The 21,818-nt window shown below is 36.9% G+C and overlaps 1 protein-coding gene and 2 pseudogenes across 1 annotated transcript; 1 reads left to right on the plus strand and 2 right to left on the minus strand.

The window, feature by feature from the left end:
- Positions 1 to 240: 240 nt before the first annotated feature.
- LOC149052344 (uncharacterized) lies at positions 241 to 6,328 on the minus strand. Its single transcript, XM_089180798.1, has 7 exons — positions 4,743 to 6,328; positions 3,746 to 3,817; positions 3,331 to 3,402; positions 2,172 to 2,243; positions 1,603 to 1,674; positions 967 to 1,038; positions 241 to 316 (listed from the first exon to the last, which is right to left on the minus strand). Exons 1-7 carry the CDS (start codon positions 4,793 to 4,795, stop codon positions 241 to 243), a joined length of 489 nt encoding a protein of 162 aa, XP_089036924.1. The 5' UTR covers positions 4,796 to 6,328.
- Positions 6,329 to 9,749: 3,421 nt separating this feature from the next.
- On the minus strand, positions 9,750 to 10,380 carry LOC149052345 (uncharacterized; annotated as a pseudogene).
- A 9,486-nt stretch (positions 10,381 to 19,866) lies between these two features.
- LOC149052346 (uncharacterized) lies at positions 19,867 to 21,363 on the plus strand (annotated as a pseudogene).
- Positions 21,364 to 21,818: the final 455 nt, after the last annotated feature.

The following is a 21,818-nucleotide window of genomic DNA, read 5'->3' on the forward strand; positions in this document are numbered from 1 at the left end:
TTATTTAAAATCTAAATAAGGCTTCATATCATTTCAGGATTGGAATTGTCAGAAGGTGTTAACGTGAATGAAAATTTATCGATCAACTGAACCACAACAGACTGAAGGAAACAAAGTCATTAAAATGTTTGCATCACCCATATCACAATTTGACAATAAATTCTATTTCAAAGGTAATTCAGACAACATTCGCCCCAAATCTCCTATTAAGCCATCGTGTTACATTATTATAATGGAGTATTACACTCTGATAATGTGCGGCAAAAGCCCAAAAAAGCCTTTGGGGAGCTCAGCCATCAGGTTGTAGTGCATGAACCTGAAAGTTTAAAATAGAAGGTGAAAATTAAGTCAGATTATAATAAATTGCATATCTCATTTTCCCAAATAAGTAGTTGCGAAATTAAAAGTTATACCCAATTAACTATAACACTCTAAATTAACTTCACACCTGCATCTTATCCGATTGCAATACATGCGGCGTTATTGTAAGTACTGTGATAAAAAACTGCCATTTACAGTGAACTTACAAAAATCGCAGTTCCCGGGCATTACTGAAAGTCGTGCTGGTGACATTTTGTATTTTATTGCCTAAGATATTTCTGCAAACATTAATAACATAACTATCAATTAGCAGATGGTAAACAGGGTCTTGCATTGTCTGATTCTTAAAATTTCACCTGAAGTTGCCGTCGGAACTATCATAGTTCTCAACTATGTTTGTTTGCTTTTTTGATAATATCTACCTTTGCTCAATAAAACCATGTTTATAGCAAGCCACATTTTTACGTTGAGAAAATAGCTAGTAATAAAATTAAGTTGTTGAGCATTACAATTTACACCACGCCTGTTGGAGATCATGTTAACATTTTCAAATAAGAATTCCATATTATGAGTCTTTCTGTTATGTACATTTTCATCTTCTAAAAAATTTAAAAAATTGTTTCGTATGTTATCAGCTGTACTCACAGGCCCTTGAGGTTCTTAACTCCCTCAAATATCTTGTCCGGCAAAGCCTCGATTCTGTTGTCCGAGAGATGTCTTAAACAGGTAAGGGGGAATTTAAATTAATATACAAGTAACATAGAATAACTAGGTGTGGCACATCTAATTTAAACAGCAAAACTGACATCAAAATTATACCACAATTATATAGACCTGGTGACAAAGATTGTGATCCATTTATTATAGAGGCTAGTGCTAATAGAGGATACTAACTATATTTACTAAGGAGGTGTTCCCTATTATGGCTCCTGATTTTCTATTCCAACTAATATCTGTGCAAGTTAATTCCCTTAGAAACTCTTTTCCTTTCAAGCTAACTTTATCATTGCGGCTCTATAATCTGAAGGACGAATATGAATAGAAATCTCATTAGTACACTTGAGCCGTTTATCGCTTAAACGTGAAAAAGAAAAGCCTTGCTAATATATGATTGTTATGCGCTTCTTTGGGTATTACCTCTCTCCATATCAATATGGTTAATTTGTAGACATTTTCATGTCAACTTTTATTCACTGAAAAGTACAGGCTGGTTCTAAAACATGCTTTAGATTGCAACAGATCATAATGAAAAATTAACGTTTAAAATCTAAATGTACTTACAACTCGAACAACTCCACTAAGCCCTGGAATTGATCTTCATGAAGCCTCTCAATTTTGTTGTATTCCAATTTCCTGAAAAAGTGCGCTACAGATGTTAGACTGAAATACACACATGAAGGAATATCTTGAAATCTACATTTGCCTTAATTATCTTCTGAATTTACTGCAGTACAATTAGCTCCCGGGTTTGATATTTGAATATCACAGAAAAAAAGAAAATATCAGAACTACGTGTAACTTTAATGCTCTCAGGCTAGAGAAACTTTAGAGTTTATTACCAGAAACCTCTGCTTCAGGTCTGGTGTTTAAAGCTGAGTTTGAAAAATAATTAGTAGTCTGTTGCCCATTTTTACAAATTTATTTGGGTTGCTTTAGTATCTAAGTCAACAGATTCTAAGCTTCTGTCACAAGTAATAATTGCAAAACAAAAAAATTTAGCTGCTTAAAATATACATAGGAAATGCAAATTGTCAGAAACTAGAAAGGTGATTTATTCATTTCTAGTTGTTATTGTAAAATAATGTAAAATAATATTTGATTTTTCTTAACTCAAAGAGAATCTCACTTACAGCAATCTTACAGCTGTAATGTTTTTAAAGATGTATGGCGGTAGATTTCCAAGTTCATTATATGACAAATCCCTAAAATATTAGAATAACAATAGATACAAATCTATAATCATGAAATAACAAATACTGATTCATAAATAAAAAATATTGGCGGCTTTTGAAGAACAGCTGTTCATAAAATATTGCTTGTCTTGGCAATAGTTTCCCTAGTTTAATGTACCTATTTTGACTTGCTTAGGTAGCTAAAGGAACATCATAGATGGTTGATTTTTTTCACAATCCAACAACAAAACGCTGATTGTCACATTATCAAAAAACGATATAGTGCAGACCAAAAGAGCATGAGATAATCCGTGAACATCTCCTGGGAAAAATATCACACAGCAAGCTTTTTTCATACAAAATAGAGAAATTATTATAATTCATACTAATAAATTTTGAAATACTCTCACGGCGATGAAAAAAAGGACTACAAAAACGAAAATTGAAATAATATCCAACTTGAAAACTATCAAGACTAATTACTCAGTATCCATTTATTATCATTACTGTTACTTGTATTATTATTGTTTTCATTGCGATTACAATTATTACTATTGTCGCAGCCTTAGTTCACTGGTTTATCATGGTATGCTACAAGCAGGTGTTTTATCCAAACAAACAGAACTAAGTCACGAATAAGGTTTTGAGTAATTTTGAGTAATTTTCAACCTCCAAGTACGTCAATCTTTCTCCCAAAGCACATCTACAAAATATACCATTCCAAAATTTATCTAAACAGCTTTACAAAAAATGAACCACGACTTTTCATGACATGGAGACAAAAAGTGATCCATAAAGTTTTTTCCTAATCCTTATGGAGGATAATATTTCAGGGGTAGTGGGTCTTCTTTTCTTTTGCTCTCCTCATGATCAATGACCTGCTTTAGCGTACTTTCATCTAGCAACTTATTTATTTTTATCACCGAAACTGTGCTGTTTCAGTAACAAAACATCAGCACCCGCAAATTTCAATTTATGGACACGACAGACCTTTGAATTTTACCTCATATGTTTCTTTTAACTGAACATGGCCGCGCAGTCTTTATAAATGTGCTCTTGGAAAATTGCATCGACCTCTTTTTGCATTTTTCTTTTGATTAATGATTATTTTACTCACAGATATATCAGGTTGGAAAGGCTGTTAAAAATTCCATCTGGTAGAGTCTTCAATTTGTTATTTGACAGATAGCTGATATGAATGACAAGATAGGAAAGTGCATCTTAATTTGCACCGTTATTTGAAATTCGTAAGTAAAGAAACATACAGACAATGAAGAAACATTTTGAGATGGTACAATTGTTTTCTTTCCTTTTTCAGTGCTGAAGGTAATATCAGAAAATTTGAAAATGCAAGTATCTCCTATAATCTCGTCTAATTAGTGACGTAATAATATGGTTACCAGCATCTTATTGTCAATATAATCAAACCAGTGAGCTTTTTTTGGAAGGAAGAACACAATTAAAGCTAACACTCATCCCTTGAGCGAAGTTAAAAAACTAATTTCCGAGAAGAGCGTTTGCATCAAACTGACAGTTCTTTCAGGCTTTTTAGATCTTGGAATAATTCGGGAGGCAACTCAGTGAAGTTGTTATCTTGCAACCATCTGTGTTACAGAAGAAGAATAATCTATTTCGTTTGATCGAGAAGCTTACAAAATGAATAGTCTTCTGGTCATATTGGTACACGAGCGATAAGAGAAAAGAAGAAACGAGGTGGAAAAAATAAAGGAATGCCAAAAAAAAACCAAAACAAAGTTATTTCTAATAACTGCATCGTGTGAAACACAATAAAACAAATAATCATTTGACGATATATGGCCACAAAATGCAATTTCATTCGATTTAATGCAATACGATCAAGGTCTTTGTAGATAATAAACGAGTGGGAGAGCCAAACTGGAAAATATTTGGATTAAGATCATTATGCACTTACCGAGTGGAGTGGGATGGGTCATGTGATAAATCAGAATTTTAGAAGGATAATATCAACAAACTGATAGTGGTTTTTCAACCTGATACAATGTTATAAGTTCATCTTTAGTTTATCTCAGTTCTCCAATAATCATCAACATGGAGCAATGATTTACATCAGAAGATATATTGATAAACCCTTTCTAGAATGATATTTTGACAAAAGAGGTGTAGATAGAAATAGTAGAGATGGTAAGTTTTGAGCTCGGTGAAGAATTAAGAAATATGTTTTTCGTGTTCTCATTCCTCATGGGGACTCTGAATTTTTTCTTTGTCCCACGCTCGTGACAACACGAAAAGCATCTTTCTTAAAAGAGGTGTCGGTTGAGTGTAATCAGAATTTAAACCTTTCCCAACTTTTACAGTTTGACTACCTTCAAAAATTATCAGTTTTGCTTGTTTATCTGTTTTCGCATCATTTCACAATATGGGTCACAGAACAGATCCAAATCTAGTGCATTGCGATCCAGCAAAGGGAAAGTATTAACTGTTACCTTGTATAACTTTGTTTTAAAAGCTAAAAATGCCTTCAAAATCAGTATCATTCTATTTACTTACAGTTCCACTAAATTCCTCATGTTTTTGAAGGCCTTTCCATTTATCCCTTTCATGTCGTTGTCATTCAGGCGTCTGCGTTATTCAACATGTAAACCGATGAATAATAGAGTCAAGATACGCCTGAAGTGTATTGCTCTAGGTAGGGGAATCACCTAGACTTTTTTAGGCTGTTGTCCCTGACAGTTATTGATGTTGTATCGAAAAAAATATTGGCCTCGGTTTCATGAATGATAATTTGTTTGTACTAACTTCATTCTATGTACTCATCAAACCACACTGTTGGTACCTCAATACTGGCACCACACACCTGGTGATGACTGTTGTAAATAGAATGAATCTCTTTACGGTCAGTCCTGTACCCATATTCCTTGTCTTGAATATGACAGTCGGTGTCATTCTTGATATAAGTTGTAGGGTGGTGACTTGGAATGAGGTATCAGATAAACCTGTTTAGGTTCATCCATAACACCTTGACTTATATCAAATTAAAACAAAAACGCTGACAGGCTTTTAGAGCTGTTGTGCAGCAAAAGAGGCACAACTTAGCCGCACCTCAAGAAAGATATGGCAATGTCTTAAGTACCACTGAGTCTGTTAAATTTCTTGTTCTATTGGACACGCGAATTTGGTAAGCTATTAATAACGGGTCTGAAATTTGAGTTTTGTCAGCAGGTGTGAGAGTTATTCGGGAGGACCCGTCGTGCGTGATTTGTTTGGAGCACAGTATGAGATCCAATAAGCAGGATTTTTTCCCACCTTGGAAACTTGATCTTTAGTTATCTTTAAGTACATAAGACTTACTCCTCGGTAATCTTGTGTTTAAAAACCGCACAGAAAAGAAATGTTACTTACAATTTCCGCAACTTTGTGTTATTGTCGAAGATTCTCAGGGGCAGGTTGTGCAATTGCATTTCGGACAAGTACCTAATGATATAGTCCCCATGCATAAGTGTTGCACAACATATAAATAGAAGCAATACATTACCAAATTACTTTATAGTTGGCTAGGTTAACCCAATCTTGATGTGTAACTATAAGGATTTGACTCATTCTTGTAATAATTGTGATCTCAGCTCTTCTAATTTTCATTCCTTGATAAGCTGTATTATGATTTCTCTCCGTATAAATCAATGGTGTCGCCAAGTGCGTGTTGTCCATCTTTTTTAGTTTCACTTTCTTATTTTATGCAGCTACATTGATTAGGACTTGTGAATTGAGTAAATTAATTTTTTGGAGAGAATTTAACTTTTTATAAAGCCATGACCGTCATTTGAAGCTCAGTGAAAATGAGTCAAAACTATGCTTTGAAGCGACTTAATTCTCATAACTTTCTGAGCCGCAAGAACATGTAATCAGGTGTATTGCGGTGGTGGAAATTTGCAACGCTCTTTTTAAGATTGCTAATCATATTAATAGCAAATTGGGGAGAAAATTTAAAATAATGGTAGGAACGAGGGGACCCGAGTAAATACGAAACATAACACGGAAACTAGGATCGCATTCCCCTTCGCCCTTAAGAGAGAGCTAGGTTTTAAAATTTCTCTGGACTTAGTGTGGTTGGACCTTCAGTGGGCTTTGTATTTTAATTTTTTCTTCCCTTGACGCGATAATTCTAGCACTTGATGTCGAGCAGTTAGTGCTTCGAAGCCTGGCTGTATCTTCTCACTCAAATGGTAAGAAGCATGTTTGCTCTATTCTGGGTTATAGGCTGAGACTGCCAAAGTTTCGTAAGGGTTTTAATTGCAACTTTATATTTTTGCACGTAAAATTAGTTTTTAGTTACAAAAGGTAAACAATAGGTTCGCTGATCCATGTGCACCATATAGTGAAAACGTTTAGCATTGGATCAGATTGGTAAGCATGGGATAACAAATTTCAGCATAATTGCTTTAAAATAAAAGATCCTCATTTATTGAATTATTTTTTCCACATTATTTTACTTATGGTCTCGCGACAAAAGATCATTAAGTTTGTTGTTGTTGTTGCTTTGTTGGTGTTGTTGTTTTTTTAATACAACTGAGAGATAATGAGGTTGCCTTTGCCAACTTTCAAGGACGTCATCGTAGTTCCTCACCCACATCATACCAATTTTCCCTGAAATTTCTTATGTACGAATACTGTCATTCTTATTGTTTGTTTACTATCAACAGGTCTCCTGATACCATTCCCAATATCAAGCTATCAGCTAGATCTTTAATCATATTTTAGAGGTAAAAGTATCACCGAGTTATAAACTGTAAAGGAAAATTATCATTGTTATGTGTTGAGCTAATTTCTAAAAATTGGAAAAAATCTACTTACAGGCACGCCAGCTCAGAATTTGTGCTGAAAATATCTGACGGCAATTCTTTTACCGGATTAATGGACAAGTAACTAAAATTTCAATAATAAGAAAACAACGTTAAAAGTGTATTCAAAACAGGTTAATTGTTGTGTTATTTTCATGCACTTCAAAGTTAGAAACCTCAACAGGAGGAAAAAGAAGTATTTTCTAAGTCTCTCTGATAGAAGTTAGCGTGGGTGAGCGTTTAAAGTACTGCATAAGGTAGTCTGGGTTCAATCTCGCCGACCAGATATTCATGGGATTCTTTTCCAATGATGTTCCAGTTCCAATCCGTGCCTATGTTTTGTAAATGACTGGATGGTCTCTTAGTCTTGGCAGGGTTTTTTCTCCACTCGATTTTTGCTCTCTTCCTTATTTACTCTTAAATTTATCATTCTGGTCCCATCATCAGGTAAGGGATCATCATGTAAGGTATTTTTCACCAAAAGGACTGTTTTTCTCAAACCAGAATGACTAAATACAAAAATTAATGACTGTAACACAATGATTGTGACACAATTAAACCCTGTAGGCAAAAATCGCCCTCGACTGGTATAGGTGCCTCTCACTTTAATTGATTGAAGGACCAATGCCGAAGGTTTCCGATAAGCATACAAGTAAGATACAAATACATGTCTCTTGCACATATATTTTTCTTTTTTTTTTCTTTTGTACGCCGTTTCGCTTAAGAATATTATTGTTTTCGAGTCCCGCTGGTTTTATAATATCCCAAGGGTACCAATCCGAATCCGAAACGTTTCCAGCTCTTCGACTCTATTTTGGACTCATCGACGCACATGGCCTCGACTTCGTGCAAGAGCTGTAAATCCTTCTGAAAGTGAAGTTCCAGCGATTGACTTACTTTGATCTGGTGCCACGGGAAGACATGTAGATAAATTGAAACATTTGATACAAAAAAATTCAGTTATTTTCTTCAAACCAGAACTGTGAGTTAAGCCAGTACTCGATGTTTTCAGGTTTGATATATACTGAATTTTGTCAGGCTGAGACAAACAATATTCATTCACATGCTAGACTGAACGCACTGAGGCGCAAGAATTTGTACTATTATTTTTTGTTAGTGTTGGTGTTTCATAGTTTCGTGTTAGGTGTTTATTTTCTCGTCTTCCATTAGTGTCCTTTGTCAGTTACCAGTTTTGTACTTGTTATATTTATTTGTATATCGTATATATATTGGTTGCGCGTAATTTATTTGGTTAGTTGTCTAGTTTGTGAAAATTACCGTTACATATCTAGCTCTGGGTTTCATGTTTTCGTCTTTGGGTTGGTCACATTCGTCTTGTAAGTATCCTTGTTTATCTCGCTTTGTCATTTTGCAGTACTTTCACTCATACGATGTAAGTTATTTTATGCTCATTCGCGTGTTTGTAATTTTGTCATTTTCAGTTACCGTATTCAACAATGTGTCAAGTTTGTTCTAGTAAAGTTTGAAATACGTGTGATTAGCGTTTGCGGCTATACGCACTGTGCTGATTCATGATTAATGTTAGAGACTTTTTTTATCACTCGTGTGGAATGTGTCAGTACAAAAAATACTATGTATTTTATTTGTATTAGTATTTAAATTACGATTTAAAATTTTCAGTAGATAGAAGTAGCTTCTCGGTTCGTTTCGCTTGTTGGGGGGAGTTGTTCATTTTTGCATCTAGTCTAGCCTTAATTAAACCCAATGAAAAATTCTAACCGCTTTTGAAATTCCTTCAATCGTTAAATCAAGTTGCTAGAAACAGAGGTGGTCACAGATCAAAAATCTCAGACACACAATTAGAAAAGTTACCTTAAAGGTAACATGTAAGGCGACTGCACCCAAACTTTGGGCTGAATTGAGACTTTCAGACAATTTGAAACAAATCGCGACCTTTATTTCAACCGATCAGTCTCAAGAAATTACGGAACGGGAAATGCTGATCCGCAATGAATATATTAGACTTTACATCTCATAGTCGAGCTTCGCAACTACGCATTTAATATTCAGGCGATTAACCAAATTTTTCCCCTGCGAACAAAGATTCTCTCGTTAAATTTTAAATGGCAACACACGTTTAACCCCAAAACCGGTGTATCTAAATTGGAAGAGTACCAGCATTACTTCGCTTCTAACGCTCGCTAACAACTCCCAGCGTGCATCGTCGTTAAAAAGCTGGCTTACAAGTTTTTCTTTAAATGATTACCCTTTGTCAGAGGCACTTATGCTTACATATTTGATAATTCGAGTCTGTATCACGCCGATGAAAATATCTGCAGTTCCCCCGAGCTCCTTCCAACCCATCAAATTGCTTGTTAGCCTTGTTATTTCCTCCAACACCTTCCATTATTTCTTCGCAACTTAAAATTCCGGATTTTTCTGACGATTGTGGCCAGCGTCAATCCATAGGGAGTTTGGCATTTGTTTTTCTGTAGTCACTCCCCCCTTTTTTTTCTTTCTTTATTTTTTATTTCATTTTATTTTTCACGTATTATTATCATCATTTTGATTATTATAATCATCATCAATAGAATTACTATTATTATATGTAGTGAAAACGTCTGGATGCGTAAAAAATAACAAGATAGTGCATAACTACGTGGTCCATTAACTAAACAGGTATTCTAACAGAAAAGGTTTAAAAAAATATGAATATATAGATGAAAGATCTTCATAACGAAAAATTTCTGTGAAAGTTTTATAAAAATATTGCAATTTTTATGCGGTTAGGATTTTTGAACAGTCTGTTCAGAGGGGTGCGTAGTACTGCTTTCCTGCTTTTCCAAAGATGCTTGTCATCTCCTAGCTTCTCCAGATCTTTGGACCATCCGCCCAGCATATCTATTTTGCTAGGGATCTTGTACCCTGGATATTTTATTGACAACTCCAGTCTTAAGGGCCCATACTTGTCGGTTTTCTCTGTTTGTTTCTTTGCGCGGTTGTTCACCCAAGGGCACTCATTTCCACCATGAGTACTTTCTTGGCCCTGTGATCAACAAAACGCGCGTCAACTCGGTTGGCTCTACAGACTTATGGTCTATAAACACCGGCAGATCGGAGTAAGCATAAGAGGTCTATATTTGTAAGCTATGGAGGAACAATATCAACGAGCCTGTGTTGTTTAAGCATCTCAAAGAATAGCATCTTCAGTGCAGCGTTGTGTCTTTCCAAGTACTTTGTCTGAGCAAGGTTTGAGCAACCTGCCGGTACATGTGTCAAAATTTCTGAGGATTGCCACACAATCTGCATGTTACGTCGTTCAGAGTTGATGTTCTAGTCTTGTACGCCGAGTAGACCTTAGTAGGGGTAAGTTGTTCATGTAACTCCATAGCATATCCAATCGGGTAATCGGAGTACGTCCATCATTTTGGTGAGCCACGCTTGGTCCACGGAACCATTTGCTTTCTTCACATAGACCCATGCCATGCTCATAATCCGTTTACTTCGATGACAATCCTGGGTTACAATCTTGTCAATGACGAGGTTGTATGCGATTCTGCTACATTCAGCCTTCGCCCCCCTCTGTTCCCCTTCCATCAAGTCGTGTGTGTTACGGTGGATGTCAAGTGGGATCTGCAAGCAAGATGTGAACCATTTATAGCTGTTGTTGAGACAAATGATAGGTCTTTGGTTTTCACTTGAGAGGTCTCCTGATGAAGCTGAGGCCATTCAGCATTGTTGTTACCAATCCTTCTCCTTTCTCAATAATGTACTCGCATTCTCAATCTTCTCGAATACATCGGTGTTGCTATGGGAACCGTCCTCAGTGGTTTTTTGATAGGCAGGTCGATCTTCTGTTGCATCACACATGAATGCAAACGTAGAGTAAATCCGCCTCGTATCTTTTTTAAATCAGTAGTTAAGCGATCTTACTTTATCTTGTTTCTTGTCTTTGATGAATTTCGTTTCCATGCAGTTAAAAAGTTGTGTGGATGAAATCCCTTTGCATTTTCCTGATAAGAATGCTCTGTTTTCTTTCCCTTTTTCTTCAGTTTCCGATTGTCCCTTAGTCTCTCCAGCTCCGCCTTTGCAATAGACAATCTTATACAGTCGAATCTCGCTTATCCGAACTCGTCGGGACCTCGGTAAATAGTCCGGATAATCGAGAGTCCAGATAATCGAAATATGAATATTAACGATTCCTTTTAATCCTTCGCTTGTATCGATGCTGTCTGTAGATTTTAGGATCTTGTCTTTGTTCTTCCGTATGTCTGAGATCTGCTGCTTGCTGATGTCATATTCTTGAGCTAAATTTGTTCCTTTCTCTTTTTTATCCCAATGTGAAATAACTATCTGCTTTTCTTTAATCGATAGAACTTGCTTTCGCTTTGTAGACATGTTTTTGGTTTGAGTTTACGATCGATCGCTCGCGTGTTTACATGACTCAAGCGGAAGAAATTAATCAAGCATGAAATTCACTCAGCAACAAAACAATTGAGCCAATCAGATATTAGCTGAACGCATTAGAATATTTCTTTGTCTCGTCGGACTTTCGAATGTTGAAAAGCGCACAGAATAATACGCCGTTTCGACAATCTTTTGAAAGGATTATTGGGCTTTTTGCGACTTTCAGTTTTCAAAAAAAGTTCGGATAATCGAATAGTCCGGATAATCGAGGTTCGACTGTACAGAGTTCATCCGCTTTCTCCACAAAAACTCTCTTATTTCTGGATGAATTCTTAGTTACACTTTGACTCGTGGCTTTCTCCTAGCCTTTCAACAATAGAGAGGCAATAACATTTGGGTAGAGAGCGCAGTTCGCGAGCCACAAATGCCCAAAAGGGTTTTTTCTTTCGGTTTCTTAATTCCATCACTCTTCTTCATGTTCTCAATGTCGCTCGTTGTTGTTCTTTCTTTTGTTATAGCGTCAATCTCCTGATATACGTTTTTACCAGGTTGACTGATGCTAAAGAAAACAATACCGTCGAATTTTCACTTAAAGCACGCACTACTTCGTTCGACTGGCAGATTGTTTGCAGATCCCAAAGGGCTTATGCTCTGAGTGTTATGCAAGTTCGTTTGAATTTGATCGTCCTGATTAGCACTTTTTTCTTCTGGAATATTTTAGATGATTACAATATTTTGTATAAATTTCTTCTCTATCCAATCGGCGTCTTCTAACTCTTTGGGAATTCTTCAACGATTTCTCTACGTACGCAGCCTGATCGCGAGGGACTTGGCGAGTTAGACCAAGGTGTTTATATCCATGCTGATCCCAAATTACGGTCTTGATTTCCATATAAATAATCTTTCTTACGGTCTCTTGCATGGTAATTTAATTTAACCATCAATTGCGCTTTTCTCTTACATTCAAGCGGTGTAAAGTTCATCTCGAGGGCCCAATACTGCCTCCTTTTTCCCTTTGGTTGGTGTTTACCTAATGTGTAACTTAACTTGAAAACTAAAACGTTCTATTCCTGCTCTTGAACTCACCCAGTATGTCCCCTTTAAGGCTCGACAATTTGCAAAGTATACTAATACTTATTGAGATGCGTTTGGACGCTTTAAGCTTGGCTTACCTTGTTGTAGAACGAAGCTTCTATCAGTAGAGCTAGCACAAGACAACACTACTTGCCGCAATTATTATCATTATTATTATTATTTTTATTATTTTTACTACTATTATTGTTATTATTGCTATCATTATCATTATTGATATCGTTATTATTATTACTATCACTGATATTATAAGTACTATTATAATCAGCTTTTTTCTTTTTTCTTCTTATTTCTTTTCTATATACTCTGTTTTAATCATGGCCACCTAGTTTATGCCTTAACACCAATTTACGGCCTAATGATTAATATTGAAATGGTATTTTCATATACGACGTAGCCTCTTTTTACCATCTTTCTTAAAAGCCTGTTTCAACCAGAGCATTCTTAGACACATCAAACCCGCAGTCTCAATTTGCACTGAGATCTAAATCTCCATGAAATACAGTCCGTACCAACAATGATTAGAGGGTTCATTACAAGTTCATGCGATTTTCAGTGCAGTAAATGCTCCGAGGTATTTTGAATTTAAACACATTTCATAAAAGTGCAATATTTTATCCGAGCAAACATGAACAAACTCAAATCAGAGCTACGTGTCACAAAAATCGTGGTTGTTCCTTTTGGTCATCTCATATGTATCTCTAACCATGTTGTAAATAAATATAATGACATCCCCTACTTACAGAAGAAGCAGACGGCGGTTGTTTCTAAAAATGCCTGAAGACAAATTCTTTAGCTTGTTTTCGTAAAGAGTCCTTTAGAAGAAAAGATATCAAAGTATTGATTAAGTTAAAGATGATGACAGACTTAAATTTTTCCAAGTATTAAATCTTTATACAAGACCAACAATAACATCATCAACCCTACAACAAACTCTTTAACTCAAATGTATACGATGTCTTTTCAAACGATTTTCATCTTAGTCCAGTTTACTCCCATACTGCGTTAACAGAAAAAAAGCATGCAAAAAGAAAATCAACACAAAAAGGGAAAGAAAACCATCCTTAGCATCCCTGTGCACAAACAAGAAAACAACAACAGAAAAAAATTGAGAGAAACAAGCCAAAAAAAAAAGTAGCAGCCCTTGTAACCCTGTGTACCATATGCATAGGGATTGAGGAAGAGGGTGGGGGGCTCCAGTCCTGCTTTCGCTTCACTTTTTCACCAATTCTCCTTCGAAAAGTCTTGAATCCACAGCAAGAGAGAGAGAGTTGCCATTTTTATTTGTCTTGTCCAGGTAACCAAACTCTCTATCCTAGCAGAGTGGCTCGTTTCAGCTTCTGACATTTCCTCATAAACAGTCTATTTTGCAGTAAAGTCTCGTTTCATAGTCAATTAATTTTTTTTTATCGGGTATGGCTTAGAAGTATCACCTGACCTGATAACAGAGTAGTTTCACGTGGTATTCTCTGAATAACTTTGCCCAAATTCAGTCACCTTCGTATAAGTCGTATACGAAGAAAATCTTTGTAAAGAAAGCACCACACACTGTGTAGCAAGGAAGAGGTTTGTAAATTTAAACTATAAGCAATTTTTTGGTTCCTCCCCTGACCCGAAGGAAGCCAGCAAAATGGTGAAGAAGAACACGGAGGGACACTTTTCCGTCGATAGGATAGGGTATCAAACATGACCTCTCGTGAAAAGTAACTGCACAGTTTCAGTCACAAAAATCCAATCTTCGAAGAGTTGTTAGCATTTCCTTGACATAAAATCAATTTTTTTAAATAAACTTGCGCTCCGCCGCTTCCAATAGAAAAATATTTGCATTTAATAAACAAACGATCAAAAACAGAAAACAAAACAAACACAAAAAAACAAAAACAAAGCAATAGAAAAAGGAAAGAAAAACGCTGACATAATTTTGTACCCCATTGTTCTAGCAACATTCCGACCAAATTTCGAGGGACTCCATCAATTCCATAGACCTTTTTTAACTCGCTTGAAGAAAAGGCGTTTGCCAAAATGAATTGCAAGTTATGGTTTTCTAAACTTCTCACACCTTCCGGAAAATCATGTCAAAACCAAACTCATGATGAAAGAGTAACTCAACTGCCTTCGAAAAACATTACACTTAAACGCATTATATAGACAAAGTTGAATGGAATTAAGATGTCACGATGAAGATAATTGCAGTAAAAAGGTCGCTTGGAAATTCATGTCGGCAGTTTTAATATTCAGCGTGAGTGAACGAACTCCCTTCCCGAGGATGGGCGAAAGAAGCCTCCAATGGCTACCCAACCTTCCTCCCCGTCCTTACACCCTTATGCTCCAAAGATAATTAGGCTGGGAACCTATGGACCGGGTTGAGTTTGTCTGATTAATGACTAAAAAGCTTAGCCTTAGCTAATAATATTGTTAATGAACAACGGTACACTTTGTCACTTTTACGAATATCTGATCGTTGCAATGTGGTAACTGTTACAGTTATCCCTTAAGTCTTTCATTGGCCCTGCCCATCGTTCCTTTATACTGCCTGCATGATTAAGTACTTAAGATACTGCAACGTATTTATATTTTCAGGTAAATCTGTCAATACCATTATTTAGTTTCGCTTTTCAGGCGTAGATGTCTTTTAAGACATCCATCCATAAGTTAACCATTCGTCAATCTGTTATTTTTCAACAAAAAGGAGTTCAATGGGGTCATAGGAAACATCAGTGTGGGTTGTTCCTTACCATTATGAAATAAAGGGAGCACGCAAACAATAGTTTACGTAAAGAGCATTTGAAATAGCTTGGATATTTTTCGCAACTTTAGCCCTTTTTGTAATTGAATTCGCAAATGTCAATTACCAGTTCTCTGTGATGTATAAAGCGAACGAGTTTTCCTGAACTGATCGATTTATTTAAGTTTCCTTGTTTAAGTGTTGGTTCGGCTTTCTTAATAGCGATAGTCCGTAAAAATGAAGCCAGATGGAAAAGCTGCGGATAGGCAGGTCCACTGTTGGGATTAAATATTTCCTGTAAACTTGGCTAGGGTTTTTAATCATGAAATTGATATTTTAAGTTCTGTTTGTCTGGGAAAGAACAGCTCAAGGCCATTTGGAAACCTTCAAGAGCATAGAAACGAGGCTGATTGAGAGCAACTTTTCAATGCGTGGGCTTCCTTTGCTCTTACATTTTTGTATTTTTATGATTATGATAATGATTATGATTATGATTAGGATGATGATGATGATTATTATTATTATTAATAAGTCCAAGTACTATGTCGTAAACTTGTCCTTGTTAAATCTCTTGGCCTCCCCATTGACGGTGAGATTCAGAGGCTGAAAGAAGTGGTTCATGTTGCCGGGCACCGACACAATCGCAATATTTAGCGATACCAATTTCTTCAAAACCTTTGCGGTGTTTTGGCCTCTAAACACATCCCAGATCAGCAGAGCTTTCTGAGTTGGCGCCAGTTTGAACTCCTTTCTTTTCCTCTCGACATAGGGGCGATTAATTTATCTATCAAGGTTAGAGTTTCATCTTCATTAGAGTAATGTTTCGGATTCTGGGAAATCGCGATTCCTCTGGGAAATTTGAAACCTCATCTTGTTAATGTCAGTGAGAAATGTAAGTTTATATTCTTCAAACATCCCTCTGGGAACTGTAAGACGAGTGTTTGTTCCAGCTCGGCGAGTAAAATTGCAGCGCCTATAAATGGATTTCGCCTAAGTCACTGTAGGCTCAAATTCTCTTAAATATGGCGTCTTATTACTATCAACAAGCACCAGCGCTGTTGCCTTCACGACACAGGAATTAACTACTCCACCTCTGCTTCTAATGCTCCTAAGAAGAGAGATTAATATACTGTCCAGGTCACAGAGTATTGGTGGTCGCCCACGGGTGTCACTCGGGATAGTAATGACAGTCGCGTCTGTTTTACCTTTTTTCTTCTCCTCGCGTAGTCTCTTCTCATAAGCCCGCTTGAAAGTTCTTACAGTGCTTTCCTTTAATGTTGGGAGTTCCTCCTTGAACTGATTGATGGCTTTCGAATTACCATTCTCACTGGCATACTTCCCAATCTTGGCGCATGTTTCAGCAGAATAGTGTCGGTATTTTCCACGTTTTCTTGCTACTGAAGAAGCGAGGAACCTTCATTCGAGTGAGGATTCACCAAGCTCGCAACGGACGATTCCACTGCATAATATTCGACATTGCCCAATGAAGTGCTTTCTTGGCTTGGAAAGTAGGCCGGAACAGCAATTTCCAGATCTTCAGAGGCATCAGAATTGTTTGGAAGTTCCGTTACTTTTTTCTTTTGAACCGTGAAACCGCAACGAAACAAGGGCATTTTACCAAAGAAACTTAAACCAGAGTGTGGCGCGTCTTCGCAGCGCTGTAACGCTAATAAAGGGAACAGAGAGACTATTGTGTTTTGTTTGTTGTTGGTTTCCAATCTCAGTTTACAAATACCACGTGTTACGTTTAGCTGTCACAATACAATGGACTGCAACAGAACATCCACATTGAGGGGAACAGAAAACACACCAGATCTTGATATGGCGAGCAGAGATCTCCGCGGGTTTCATGTTTATAAAGAGGTTTGGAGTCCGATTGTTGGAGAGCAATTGAAATGCTGCTACGAGAGAAACAACTGTTACGATCGCTATGCTATTACCGCGACCAAGCGCCTTCGAGGCCATCTTGCCGACTCTGCAGGTGGTCACTTGCCCGGGGAAATTTTCAGAGCAGCGCGCTTTTTTCTACTCAGAGGAGAGGTTGTCTGTGGTAAAGTCATCGGCAAGAACCACAGAAGATCTCCACTAGTGCAAGGTACAGCTGAGATGGATCCGAAAGGAACAAGGCAATACTTAAAAACTATAAACAGGTTGTCGTTTCAAATTTAAAAAAACCCGGGATAGATGGCCATTTCGATGACTGTACAAAACAGGTGCTGAAAGGACCTGAAGACGATGATAGCGATACAGACGAAGAGGTCAAAGAAACGCAGATAGTGAAATTTGACAGTCACTGTTAAACTGTTATTCGTCATCTGTAGGCATGCCATAAAGCTTTTACACATTATACACAATACGTAGACATATGTTTCCTCGTTAAATTGTAAAAACAAGGAATATAGGAGGATATTAAATTTCGCGACATTAAAGTTCGCGGGATTTTTTTTTTTCGCGTCGCTTTAAGTTCGCAAATCGCGGAATTAAAGCGACGCGAAAATTAGTACCAATACGGCAATTTTTACGCTCATAATTTGTCACTTTATAACTTAAGCGTTATTTATTTGCTTGATTTATCTCGTTGCTTTTAGCTCATGCTCTTACGAAATGCCTTGAATCCACAGCGAGAAAGAAAAGATTGCTATTTCTTTTTGTCTTGTCTCAGTAACCGGGCTGTATATCATCCGCAAGCGGAGGAGCTCGTTTCAGCTTCTGACAGTCGTTGATCAACAATCGACTTTGCAACAAAGCCTCGCTTCATAATCCATAAATATTTTTTTTACGGGTATAGTCTAAACCTGTCACCTGACCTTACAACCGAGTAGTATCTTGTGATATTATCAAACTTATTTTCCCCAAATTTAATGCCTTCCGTGTAAGTCCCAGATAACAAAATCGTCGTGACTCTAATTTACATATACATACATACATACACTTTATTTCAGCACGACAGTAGTTAAAGCTGGTGCTTATATGATCTTCCATCTGAGTACTAGGTTTGCAATAATTTACAAGTTACTGAAATACTGAATACTGCAGCCATTAAAAATATATAAAATCGTCATTACTTAAATCAAAGGTTCAGGTGGATGTCACTTTGAAATGAAAGTCTCTTAGGTCATGAATCTTGCTCAGTTTCGAATCCATAGTCCATCCTTCATTTTTGCTCTATGCGGATGTTTGAATGTAATTGTATTCCAGAAAATAGCACCCCTTGAAACTAATAGACTGTTCTCACATATACTCGCGGATGCCTTCAAGAAAAAAAAAATTCGTGCGGGCGCCGCTTTTAAAAAACACAACCACACGCTGCATAACAATAAATCGATTAAACTGTTATTTCCTCTCGTGAGTCGAAGGAAGAAAGTACAATAAAATGAGCGTCATTTAACTGAGTACTAAACATGGCTTTTGATAAAATGTACTTGCAAAAAGTCATCATAAAGAATCAAATGCCGAAGTGTGTCAGTATTTTCCCGTAATCCAACTAAGAGAGGGTGTAAGTAGCTCAAAATTCGTTTTCACTCCTACTTTCATATTTTGTAGCCCAATATGTCTTACCAATTGTGGTGCAGTTTTTTTTGTGAAAATATATTTCAGTTTTCGAGAAATGACTTTTCTCGTTCGATCGCTAAAATATGCAAATTTTTACCGTAAATATTACCCGAGTTGTGTGACCTCGTGTCATGAATATACTTGACCTCCAGTGTCTCTGTCAAAATAATCCTTTCTTTTATCATCTAAACTTAATCCCCTGTCATTGCTGAAGCTGGTAAAGGAATATTTATTTTTTGGTGAATACTTTTGTCCGACATACTTTTCCCATGTCAAAAAGTAGCATAACAGAATCTACTGAGCTTCTACCTTTTAAAAGACAAAAGGATGGTTATAAAGTCACTCTAAATATTCAATTGTGTATTTGTGTTGTTTCATCTTGAGACGAACTCAAAGTTCGGCAAAATTTACTTGCCAGCGATTATGAAATATACATGGCGTGCCTACTTGTCGCCACCGTTTACTGTCATAGATTACTACAGTAACTTTACAACCATCCTTTTGTCTTTTCAAAGCTTGAAGCTCAGTTCTTAATAACTCTACTGTATGTTACATTTACTATTATTATTTTTTCCTTTTTTTCTTTAGTTTTAAATGGGTTGTTCAGGTAATAAACTTTAACTTATTGAAAAAAAAAATATCGCCAATGTAAAGTCATTCACAACGAGATTCAGAGAAAGTTTTTGTTACTAAATTTTTGTTTGGGGCTACTTTCATATTCCATTTTATATCATATCTTACACTTTTCTGTTCATAAAACTTTCTTTACATTTATGAACGCAGGAATCCTCTCTCTAAGAGGATTGTCACTATATGCAAGTCGGCAATTTTAAAATAAATAATCGCTAGTTAGCCGGCGCAAAACGAAGCTTTCCGAGCGAAGCCGCGTATTATTCATTATTATATACATACGAGATTAACGCGCCAAAATTCATCGAGACAAAAATAGTTTCTTCGCGCTAGAGACACCAGCTGATTGGTCATACGATTATCATTATTTTCACTAGTGAAAAAAACCGTGTCGCTTGCTCGCCGCTCCTCTTGACCGACAAATTGCACATTTCTAAGAGCTTAGGCGCACTTTTTTTTTTTAAGAAAGATGGCTTAAAATCAGATTAACCTTTTTCAGAGCCTAGATTTATCAGTAGAAGAGTTCATAGACGGACAGAAAATGAGAACACTAAGAAAAAGGCTAAACAATATGTTACTCTGTTCCATGAATTTCTTGTTTTGAAAGGCAAGACGAGGCAAATGAACGAATGACCCCTCAAGCGCTGAACAAGTTTAGTTCCTTCTAACGGTTCGCAGAAAAGAAGACAACTAGGAATACGAGCCTAATTCCTTAAGGGCATTTTTCGCTAGCTTTTAGCTCCATTTGAAGAAAAAAAACTATGGATTTTGCCTTATGACGAAAAACACCAAAAAAAAAAAACAACAAAAATCACGACGTTGCTCTGTTCCATGAATTTCTTATTTTGAAAGGCAAGACGAGACGAATGGACGAATGACTCCTCAAGCGCTGAACAAGTTTGTCAGCGAGTTCCTTATAACGGTTTGCAAAAAAGAACACAACCAGGAATACGAGCCTAATCCCCTAAGGACTTTCTTCGCCAGTTTTCAGCGCCATTCGAAGAAAAATATAGTATGGACTTTGCCTTATGAAAAACGTCCAGTTCGAGCAAACTCGGATAGCGCCTCAGTCAAAGCAAAGGGATCTAAAACGGAAAGGCATGGGCAACAAGCCTAATCCTTCTGCTGCTTTAAGTGAGGAAGATATTCAAGTTCTGTTTGAAAAGGATCTCTTGGGAAGTTCCACGGCAAAAGCGCTTTTAAACACGGTATGGCTCAACAACATAATTCATTTCAAGTTACTAGGCTGCAAGGAGCATAGACAAATGTGTTCAAGGGGAGACGTAAAACTTTTTCAAAACTTCCACAGGGCAGGAGTACCTCGAATTCAATGAAAGACAAACCAAAACTCGTTCAAGAAACGATCCACGGAATGTAAGAGCCATTGCACCGAAAATGTTTTCTGTGCCGAACAACCAGAAATGTCCAGTAAAAGCTTACAAAGTCTACGCAGAAAAGCGACCCGCGGAAATGGAAACCAACGATGCACCATTTACTTTGACAGTACTCAATGTAAAATCTGGCAACAACGACGTACCGCCAACTGCTATTATGCAACTGTCAGGACACAAAAACGTTCAAAGTATCACTCGGTACTCTACCGTCTCACAGACACAACAGTTGAATATCAGTCACACTCTCACTGGAATGAGTTTGAGAGAAATAACTCCCCAGTCTGGCTCTTCTATTCCGGAGAAAAGAAAACACGAGTTTGACGAACTCACTTATCCAACAATTCGTCCAACTTTTTCTCAGCAAAGCAAGCAAGCAGCACAGCAGCCCGTTTCTCTTTTTTTCGGGTGCTGTTCTAAGCGGAGGACATATAGGTGTGGCAATAAACATTTTAAATCAATCGCCCACACTTTCAGTGGGAGAGGAAAACCCTAGCAAAACTTACAAAAGAATCAAACCTCTTGATTCGGATTCTTACTGGTGTTTGTCAATCCAAGCATGCGGGTCCTCATAAGCAACAAAAGTCTCGGGTTTCTTGACATATTTTCAGGATGTCTTATTTCATTCTTACTAGCTCTGCCTTTTAACGGCATTTTTGCTCGATAATTTAAATGTAAAGTATTTTACAAGGAAGCCATTTCAGTGCAACTCTCGAACTGTGAGGGCTTGACCGCGCGTTGTTTTCATTTGAAAGAAAAATAAAGATATGTTTATCTTTGAGTTCTGTTCGCTTTTAAATCCAGGAACGTATATGATAAATAAGTTATTTCACGGTTGGTTCACTTGTGCGAATTTTATTCACTCGTTGTGAATAAAAATCGTACGCACTCACTAGCCGTGAAACAACCTACAATTGTACGCTAATCTTGGCGTCTTACGAGATCTTCGTCTTTAGCACTGCGGTACATACCTTGCGCAACGCAAATTTAACGTGAGGATAATTAAAATTAACATGGTCGAAGGTACTAA

Source organism: Pocillopora damicornis, chromosome 1 (genome assembly GCF_964200805.1).
Source record: "Pocillopora damicornis chromosome 1, jaPocDami1.2, whole genome shotgun sequence".
NCBI lineage: Eukaryota > Metazoa > Cnidaria > Anthozoa > Scleractinia > Pocilloporidae > Pocillopora > Pocillopora damicornis.

Coding starts and splice junctions, on each gene's coding strand:
- LOC149052344 (XM_089180798.1), bottom strand. CDS start 4,795: ATGAAAGGGATAAATGGAAAGGCCTTCAAAAACATGAGGAATTTAGTG. Junction 1,039..1,602: donor TTAGTGGAGTTGTTCGAGTT/GTAAGTACATTT, acceptor TACCTGTTTAAG/ACATCTCTCGGACAACAGAA. Junction 317..966: donor GTTAAGAACCTCAAGGGCCT/GTGAGTACAGCT, acceptor TTAAACTTTCAG/GTTCATGCACTACAACCTGA.